The sequence below is a fragment of the Protomyctophum bolini genome (genome assembly GCF_963924005.1).
Source record: "Protomyctophum bolini genome assembly, chromosome: 3".
Taxonomy (NCBI): domain Eukaryota; kingdom Metazoa; phylum Chordata; class Actinopteri; order Myctophiformes; family Myctophidae; genus Protomyctophum; species Protomyctophum bolini.
In genome coordinates, this window is record NC_137864.1 from 26,625,274 (window position 1) to 26,635,835 (window position 10,562).

The 10,562-nt window shown below is 43.4% G+C and overlaps 1 protein-coding gene across 2 annotated transcripts in view; it reads right to left on the reverse strand.

Moving 5' to 3' along the window:
* nr3c2 (nuclear receptor subfamily 3, group C, member 2) overlaps window positions 1–10,562 on the reverse strand; it is a 119,446-nt gene that overhangs the window by 107,054 nt on the left and 1,830 nt on the right. For both annotated transcript variants that reach the window (XM_080757065.1, XM_080757064.1), the window contains exon 2: window positions 8,500–10,344. In XM_080757065.1, coding sequence (XP_080613191.1) covers window positions 8,500–10,325 — 1,826 coding nt within the window. In that variant the 5' untranslated portion in view covers window positions 10,326–10,344. The remainder of the gene's footprint in view (window positions 1–8,499; window positions 10,345–10,562) is intronic.

The following is a 10,562-nucleotide window of genomic DNA, read 5'->3' on the forward strand; positions in this document are numbered from 1 at the left end:
CACGCCCTCAGAAAGACTCTAGCACATTAGGAATTGTGCTCAGAATCCGTTCTTGAGTAGAGCAAAGTGCTTGAGCCTGAAGGTGGGAGCACATTTATTATCCTGCACGAAGAAAAGGGACGTGAGCAAGTGTGCAATGGATCAGCTGAATCTCAAATAAGGGCTGGACTCAGTTCAGAGTGGGTCTGTGTGGAATTGACTGATTCCTGACCAGCATCTGAAACAGAATCACATTATTGGCCAAGTAAATCCACACATGCCAGGAATTTGACTAGTTTTATGTTGCTCTATGTTCATACAAAAAACACAGAACCGAAAGACAGTGAGTTAGCCTATTTGTAGGCTACAAGTCACTATAAGGGCCTGATTTACAGAATTTTACAGAGTATTATAGAGACATTCACAAAATGTACATATTGCATTATGAACTTGTGACCATGACTCCATCTGCAACTACCCAAAGCCTCTCTTTCACACTCACAACAGCTAGCTCAGTAGGAGGCTCAGTAATGTAATACAAATGTGACTAATTTGTCATATTGGACTTGTACAAGTTCTGAGTTTTACCCTGTGGGAGTTTATTATTTTTACACCCCAGTTCATGTCACCTTGCAATTTGCATACAGAGCCTGCTTCATGCGACCTATACCAATTCTGTACTGATCAACATTTTGTACCCCCGCCGTCACAGCATTCCTCACTGTTAATTACTGTTACTGTAGAGGTTGTCTGGTCGGTTAATTGGAACTAATTGCAGCAGCTGCCAGGCAGCTGAAGTTCGGCCAAGTTGTCTTTATATAAAACGTGGTGTCCACCAGGGCCTTGTGAGTTTTCCTGACCATAGTAAAAATGGACAAGTAAAAATGTAATTTCATTCAAAAGTCAAAGAGACCAAACTAGAGATGTCCAATAATACCCCCTCAAATATAATGTAACAGCTGTAGGCTTCAGCATTTCTGCATGAGCGCAGCATGACACGCATTTATGAATGCCTCTAGTGTGGTATCACAATAAAATTATGCATATTATGTGTTAATAATACGACAGGAGATATGTGATGTTGTTACCTGATATTAGTTTTGGTGAAGCAAGCCACCATATATCGGGTCATATCGGGATGCAGAAATTAAGAGTTGGACAATATCGGAAAACTGGATATCGGCAAACAGCACAATATCGGACATCCTAGACCAAACCAGCCTTTATGGATACCTCTGCTGCACCATGTTTTTTATTTTCAAATAAAACATTTCCATCGTCATCAAAATACGATTACATAAAAACAAACATAATCTCTCTCAGGCTAGATTGCCTACCCAGGGCTATGTTAGTCATGTGTTGCAGCTGCCAGTATCCGAGAAAGCTGCAGGGGTAAATAGCATTTCTATGACACAGTTGTTGTAGAATTGCCCTGCTATGTTTTTTGTTTTTTTAAATATGAAATATTTTGACAAATGTTCTCATTTGGGGGTCCTTGGCACAATTTATTTTCAAATAGGGGTTCCAACTTCCGTCACCAAATACATATCAATTTGGGGGTCCTAGACATGAAAATATTTGAAAAGCACTGTTTTGCAAGGCAATCGAAGTTTGTGTGAGACGAGTTTTGAGGAGTAGTAGCAAAAAGTGTATTTTGAAGAAAATGCATAATGGAGGAAAATCATGACCCAATTTGTAGTTTAATGTGGGAGTGCCTGAGTTGATGTTGAACTGTGAACTATATTCTGGAACACATTTTGGTAAATATTGTATTATGTGTAAAGTAATCAATGGCTTCAGTACTTATAACATGAGACCAAATTGAGAAAATAGCGTGTCCTGAACTACGGTAATAACAGCAGCCTAGTTTTTACTTCACTGGATACGATTTATCGCTCCGATCTGCAGGTTCATTACAGTGCACATATTTGTTTTTTGCCCTGTGTGTATATAAGGCTCTCCTGAAGAAATGTAATTATTATATTACATCTACCTTACTTCAGATACTCAGATCCTCTGAGATGTCTACAGGTTCCTGGTGAAAGGAACCATCCCAAAATTAGAGCAGCACAGAGCATGGCCTTTAAAAGCTTAGGAGTTAGGATAATGAAAGAGTAACTGCAGTCATTCTGGATGAGAGAGCATCTGAATGCTCTAAAGTGTGAATGTACTTTGGAGCTCATCCCATTATTTCTACTCCATGACAGCAGGGTCTGGTCTTGGATACTTTGCAACTCATGACAGACTTGGGGGAAGATCTGCCACACAAATAGAGCTATAGTTTCAGGCAGTCCTCAAACTGGATGCACTCATTTATAAAAAGAGAATTGACCTCATATACAGTATACAGTATGACACACATGCTGTATGAGAGCTACTTTCTCAGCACATTCCCCTAGAGATTATTGACTTGAACTGAATTTACCTGTCTCCCCAAAGCATTGGGATTGCCGACGATTCATGAAAAACAAGAACACGCCACTGCAATTAAATGTTTGCCTTTTTGCTTATAATAGAATTATCCGCATATTTAAACTGTGTCCAATATATTATTATGAAAATATTATAGGCACACAATTTATAGAATTATCAATTTCTTAAAGTTTTCAGACAGAGGTTTTATCTGCCACACAGGTGCAGACACCTGAGCCCTGGGTTCTCTATAAGCCCATCCCCCAAGACACTCATGTCCACATCTCAAACAAGCCACAGCCCGCCTTATTGTCAGTAACCCACAATGCACTAGGAGCCCCAGCGCGCGGCTGGTGATGGGATTTAATTGGATATTAGTATCCAGCAGTGTCTGAATTAATCAAATCATTTCCATCCATTAATTTAGTGGAAGAACATACAATTAAAGCCTTATTAGTGTTCTCTCAGGAGTATGCCTTTTCATCCCTCTGAAGAACATTGGGAGTTGGCCAGGGTCCAAGGCAAACCATTCTCCTTGCACAAATCCAGGGCTTCCTCTTCGAAGGGCCGTTCCACAGAGCTAGAGCTATGCTGGCTCCGAGCGAGGAAAAAAAAAGGCAATGAAAATGTCACTCCGTTGCTGTATGGTTCTGCTACTGCCACGAGCTCGGAAACACTGGAATGTGAGCTATTAACAGAAATTATCTGTATGAAAAGAAAAACAGCGCTTTCCTCGGTGTGATGTTTCGCTTTGAATTTATTAGGTCAAGTTTTAAAGAAAATATCATTTGGTACAACTGTCAACCAGCTCAACATACCACAAATAGGTTTAGGAGAGATTTGGAGATTTGAGCAGAAAGCAAACATAATCCAGCACACTAATGTAGGTCACTCTATGATAATTTTCATATTACCATGGCTAAGTTGGCATTTCTTTGTATATTATGCACAGAAATCTGTATAAATATATTCCTCCATAATGGACATGAATACAAATGCATGTGCAATGCTTTTGCATCCTCTGCATAGTGAATACTTACAAAATAAACTTAAACTTAATGTTTATTTCATATTTTAGAGGTAAAACCAAGGATGAGTCAGCCTCTGCATTTAAAGCTCTAATAATCATGCAGAATGCACACTGTCGGCCACCTGTTTTGCCTAAATCGGAGCCAAACCGTGACAAAAATACTGTGTTTCTAGTTAGGACAATTTTTTTCTCCTCTCTCTCTCTCTCTCTCTCTCTCTCTCTCTGCCTTTTTTTGGCTGAGTTTAAATGCTTTCAGACCAAACTAATCCAGACTGGTGTGATGAGAAGCAAATTTTAATTAAAGGCACTTTCAAAAAGCACCATGGTGAGAAAATAAATAATGCAGGGATTTTTCGCTGTCCAAGGCTTTAAAAAAGCGAGTTGTATTCTTTGATTTTTACTGTTACGTAAAAGTCCAAAACTCAACAGCCCCACAGCGACCTTCTTGTGGGGACTTTGCTGTGTGGCCACGAGCTGTGTCACTGACAATGGACAGGGTAGAATGTGTCAATATGTCTAATACATTCAATCAATACCTGGTAGTGCTGTAATAGGAGACTCTAAGTAAGCAGTATGCTCAGAGAATTAAACTTTAGTCACGGTTGACGGTACATATGCATTTATTTAGATGTGTAGGGTTGTCCAGTACAGTACTGTACTACAGCACGAGTACAGTACAGCACCACTCAGTTCAGACGGGTCTGATTTTATACACAGTATGCATTATGTACGTATGAACGACAAATTCAAGTAAACACCTGACTAAATGAGTGGAGAAACATAACATGCAGATGCTTCCATACAGGTGGACTGCATGATACAATTAAACAATTAACATACTATCATGCTCTGTGGCATGTATACAAATATTACCAGTATTATCCTATAATGAAACCTGAACTAGCTACGCAGGCTTCGTATCATGCCTTATCCACAGGTGTAATGGCATTGTTTGATGAGTATGAACATGATGTGAATCAAAATCTTTGAGAGAGATTTGGAGATGCTCTGCCTTCCCACTCAACAGATCTCAATACAGTTGGACACCTATGAGAGATTTTAGACGTACGCATTAAACCCCTGAGTTTGATTACTTTGCACACAAAAAAAGAACTAGGCCTACAGTAACTAATATGCTACTCTGATATTGCCGTCTAATTCTAGTTTTTCACATCTAGCCCAGTTCAATTCCTGCATTTGTTTGGATGTGTTAAGAACTGATTGAGCAATAAAAATCGGTCTGTGTGTGCAGGGGACTTTAGCTCTCCCACCACCATCACCAAAACACCAATCGAAAGAATGGTGTTCCATGCATCCCTCCAGCAGAGTTCCGGAGACAATCTATATGCCAAGGCACATCGAAGCTGTTCTGGTGGCTCATGGTGGCCCAACTTACTAAGACACTTTATGTCGGGTTTTCTTTCATTTGTCACCCATCCGTATGTCTATATATGTCTGTGTCTGTCTGTGTGGGTCTGTGTACAGATGTATGTCTGTTATGTGTATAGCAGGCTGGCTGGCTGCCATGCAGCCCACCTCCTCCTGTCATGCCGCTGTGTGACATTAGGTCTGAGCAGGATCTCATTAGGACCAGGGTGGTACTGATCCCGTCAGCATCGGTTTGCCTCCCTCTATATGGGTCGCCTCCGAGGTAGCGAACTTTCCGATCAGTGCTGCCTGCGAACCTTGTTACACTGTAAAATTCTGATTCAACTTGGAGTGTACAAGCAGAACCAAATAGACCCTTAAATGTCCATTTGTTCAATGGCAAAAATAAAATTTCAGATTTGACTGTGTAGTGTGTATAAAATATGACATCAACGCATGCACACTTACACACCTGCCCCATACACAAGTGCGTACAGTATATAAAACTGAGACAATTCTTAGATCGTAGTCTAAGTAAACACTCGCAAAACATGCAATAATTGAACACAACAGATAGGAAATATACTTTGGAAGTCTGGATAGCAGTGTATACCCACAGGCATACTGCACAGTACAAATAGATCCACATAAGCTAGCTGCACACATTTGTACCAAAATAAATAAGAGACTTTCACTAGGACAGCCATCCCACGCAGTCCACTATTGATTTAGGAACCAGGAAACCAGGGGGACTTAGGAATGAAGTTGTACACGAACTCTGGGGATAATTAATCTTACTATAAACTAGCTCAGTGAAAGTCAAATTGATTCTTTGTTAATCATGACACAGCATAACTCCATCTCACTGTGGCCAAACTAGGCCACAAACTGAGGGAGTGGGCAGTATGAAGCTTTCTCCAATGTCTTGATGCACCACATACAGTGTAACAAAGAAATGAAAAACAATTTGCTTGCGTAAAGCATTACTATTATCAGTTGAAGTGCTTTAGTTTCACAGTGATGATTCTATTTCAGCACATACACAATCATGGCTATAGAATAGATGAACCACTTTACACCTATTTTATACATTTAAACACACAGCACTCGCGTGGCACAGTGGTAAAAGTCCCTGCCCACCATCCCAGAGGTTGTGGGTTCAAATCAACTGTGGTGCATCTGGCTTTGTGTCTATGTGAATACAATTGGGGGGGGGGGGAGAGTTGGCTACGGACTGGGGTGGCACCTGTCAGCAGGGAGTGGGGCCTCCTCACTGGTGAGTCAATAGCAGTGACAACACAGAAATGTGTGGTGAGAAATTAAAAAAATGATATACACACAAACACACACACACACACACACACACACACACACACACACACACACACACAGTTCAACTATAGGCAAATAGAAGATCGTAAAGCATGTACTGTAGATCTGCAATTTTTATTATTATTGAAAATGTTAAAACATGAAAAAAAGATATGTTCATGTCCAATGACACGCCTAAATAGAAATGTCATGTTGAAAGTTGTTAAATGGAAATGTCTCAGTACTTTCCAACACAACCTATTGGGTAATGGTCAGAGAGGGGATAGAAATGGACAACCAGGAAAGGCAGGGCAAAAGGATGTCAGTTATAAATGAGGATGACGAATCCCCTGGTTCAATCATACACAATTTCAACCTTTGAAGTTCCATGTGATGTCATTGCCAACATTCTGCTCTCCCACCACGCCACATTTTTGTGACTGATTTGATGTCTGTCGATGGTGTGGGTTAGGGTAATACGTTTAATTTAATTTAATTAATAGAAATATTTTTTTTTAAATGACAAAAATGTCAACTGAAACCAAAAGAATGTACTGAAAATACATATTTTTTCTTGTGCGACATGGTTTTTTGACAAAAGTATGAAGTAGCCTTAGTTTTAGGGGCTACCACGTGAAACCCTGCTGGCCAAGGATGGAACCACAGCCTTCCGCCTGTGCCTCCCATACGCTCTCTCCCTTTTTAGCTTTCCAACTGTTCATTATAATAAATGTAAAGAATAATTACGGCGCAGAGTGGACTGCCCACTCTCTTTAGAAGAAATAATGACAGTCTGGTCCGGATCAGGTCAGGTCACGGCCTCATTAAGAAATCAGGGAGTCCATGAGATACACAGAGCCAACATCTCAGTAAATGTGCAGATAATAGTACTGTAGGATACTTTACTTTACTTTAAAGACAAACATCTGACTCTTATCAAAGTTTTTGGAAGTCCGGGCTCAAGAGCAGGATGTGTTTTATGGCTTTGTTTAGTGCTTATTACACTGAGGGAGCTCGTAAAGAAGGTGACGCAATATCATGCGAATTAACAATGTCCCGCGATGTAAAATAAAGAATACAGTAGATGATGGCCATGCATTTCTCACTGCTATTTCAACATGAAAGACTCTCGCACGCACGCACGCATGCGCGCGCGCCCACACACACACGCATGCGCGCGCGCCACACACACACACACACACACACACACACACACACACACACACACACACACACACACACACACACACACACATACACACACACACACACACAAAGTACAGTACAGTACAGTACAGTACAGTACAGTACAGTACAGTACAGTACAGTACAGTACAGTACAGTACAGTACAGTACAGTACAGTACAGTACAGTACAGTACAGTACAGTATCGAAACCATATCTCTGGATTTACTGTAAACAAACTCTCTGGCATTGCCCAGGGATACAACATTATATAACTGGTTCACATACTTTCATTTCAGCAGCATTACTGTTATTCATGATCTATTTTATGGCCGTGGTATTTACTTATATTCATCCTGCTGATGCTAATTTAGTGCCTTGTAGCCCTTGCATGCAACTAGGACAAACAGAGCAAAACAACTATGTCAAAGTTGTACCTCACCAGACTGGCAGCCATTATGGATTTTTTTTCTCTCCCTTTGGCCCATTTGTTTTTGTTTTGGCCCGACGCCCTCTAAAAGGCAACTGTTTATTCCATCAGTTTGGCAACAAAAATATGTGATCAATCATTCATAATTTATGACACTGCCCTATAATGGCTCACGAGTCACGACCCATAAAAAAACAGATATTTGCATTATAAGGTCTTAACTGGACCTCCCGATAACAAACCAATAAATTCAGTTGTTGTGCATACACAGGCGCCTGATAAGAGGCAAACTTTGGCTCTTTCACTCTCTCCCTCTCCGTGCGTGCGTGCGTGCGTGCGTGCGTGTGTCTCTCTCTTACAGTAGAGCACAGGGAAATAGTAGCAAAGATGATGTGATCATATGCTGCTCTTGTGCTTTAACAATGCCCTGGACTGGGTCCCTCAGTTCCTGTTCCCCCGGCCAGCATCCCGCTGCCTTTCCCAAGCCCTGCTGTTGTTATTATTTGCCTTTTCTCCGAGCAAACGCCCCAAGTCCCCTGTGCAAGTGGAGTCTGACTCAGACACACTTGGCCCTACAATCAATCTGGTATAATCAAAACAAACCTTCTCAAAGGTACTGACACAAACACTCTTTAGGAAGGAAAGTAAGGTACAGTATTACCTTGAATAAAGTTTAACAGGCAATATTGATTACAAGGAACACAGTTCTCCAACTTCAAAACTTTGACGGAGACATACTGTACTAGCCAGCTAGTGTGTGGACACACATACTGTACATGCTTACCTGGACATGTTGTCTGTGATGCAGCTCTGGCCTGGGTAGCCCTCCCCTCTGGCTGACAGCGACCCCTGTGCCATGCCCGGCCGTGATTTCCAAGACTCCATTAACGCCGTTACAGGGGAAATTAAATTGAACAGAGGGTTGGACTGGTCCCTCATGTCGTGCCGCGAGAAAGACATTGTTCCTTGAGCTCCGATCTGGTAATGGAACGAGTGTCCACCGGTATTAACTCCAACAATGGCCGACGGGGGGATGCTGTTGTTCTCTTGGTAATAGCTGCCATCGTTGGTCTCCTGCTTGACCCCTTTTGACAGGACATTGTTGGGGAACACATCGTGCTCGTAGTTGCCGTTCATGGAGGAAATAGGGGGTCCAAGGATACCAGAGAGGCTGTACTCGTCAATGTTATTCCTCAAGGACAAATAGGTGGTCTCAGATGCGGGGAAGAGGCCCAGAGAGGGCGTTTGCTCTGCGCTGTAGTGATGCTGACTCATGCAGCCCTCATCCTTGTTAGGTTCCGTCTTTATATGCGTGATGAAGGGTGTGCTGCTCACATTGCATTTGTTGGAGGTGGAACCCAGGCACATGCTCCTGAAGTCAGTTCCGGGCTCATTCTTGATGTACTTGACCATCCCCATCTGGTCCAAGCCCACGTTGAACACCTCTCCGTCCACCATCTCTACCTTGGGGAACTCAAAATTGAAGGGCTTAACCAAGTCCTGGTCCCTGGTTAAGCCCGCCGCCTCTGGACTGTTGGTGTCATTCTGCACCAGGCCCAGTCCACTGGCGGGACTGGATACAGGGAAACCACCAGAGGACGGGTTTTGTGGGCTGCTGATGTTCATAGTGTTCACTGTGGCTGGACTGGAGATTGAGGGCCTCATGCCATTGTTGCAGTTGTTGCCGTTTCCACCGATGGGGCTTGAGACGGATGACCTAATGTTACAAGTGGCACTGCAGGAAGGCGGGGACCTCACGCTACTCATGCTCTGAGGGCTTGACATTGGGGACCGCATGATGTTGAGGGGACTGGTGAGAGGCGGCGAGCCAACCGTGCTGGACTCCACGGGGCTACATGTTGCTGAATTCCTGCGCTGGATGTGGGCCAGGGCCGTGACTGAGGGAGTCTGGTTCACTGGGCTGCTGATGGACGAACAGGATGGCCCGAAGCACGTGGTGGGACTGGTGGTGGAAGACACCACATTGTTGCTGCCTCCGGGGCTAGAGATGGAGCTGGATGTTTTGGGGCTGCAGGACAGAGGCGAAGCCAGCACAGAGGCTGAGCTCACTGGGGTTCCAGCAGAGCATTCCCTGGGTGTGGCACCGGGCTGCTGGTACCCCGGTGGCTTCACTTTGGGGCTCTTTGCGGACGCACACTGGTTCTCGTCTAGGGGCCGTCCACACAGTGTGTACATCTTCCCAGGGCTGCTACTGCCCCCGTGCTGGCTAAAGCTGAAGTCAGCCTCCCTGGCAGCATTCATGTACAGGCCCATGGACTCGGCCACAGTTTTGGAAAGCTCCTTGGAGTCCATTTCCTGTTTGCGACCGCAGTGGAGGGAATTGTTGAAGAGTGGGAGAACAAAAGGCTGGTTCTGGTTTAGCCGGAGAACGGGCTGCTCCTTCTTCTGGGCGTTGTTGCCATCCTTGCTGTCGGCCGCGGGACTTCCGGAAGCAGGGCAACCGACGTTTACGATGTCCATGAGGATATCGTTGCCAGTCACACTGGAATCCTCTGAGGTGCAGCTGTACTCCATGGTGCCAGGGACCTGAGACCATCTGTTCTCCGTGTCATTTCCATCAAAGAAACTCTGGTATCTTTTGGTCTCCATTGTTGGATCATTGATTCACCTGGTCAATAAGACAAGATAAAGTATTAGTCAAATGATCTCAAATCACACATTTGGGTATTCGCATAATGAGTGATGGTTCAGTGTAGTGGTAGAAAGTGCATTAATAGGTATGTGGTCCCTGTAGGCTGAAGATCTAATAGATATAATTATATCAATGTTGGGAATTGGGCATGTTACAGTATTAGGCATTGTACAGTAGCCTACATCTGCCCCACC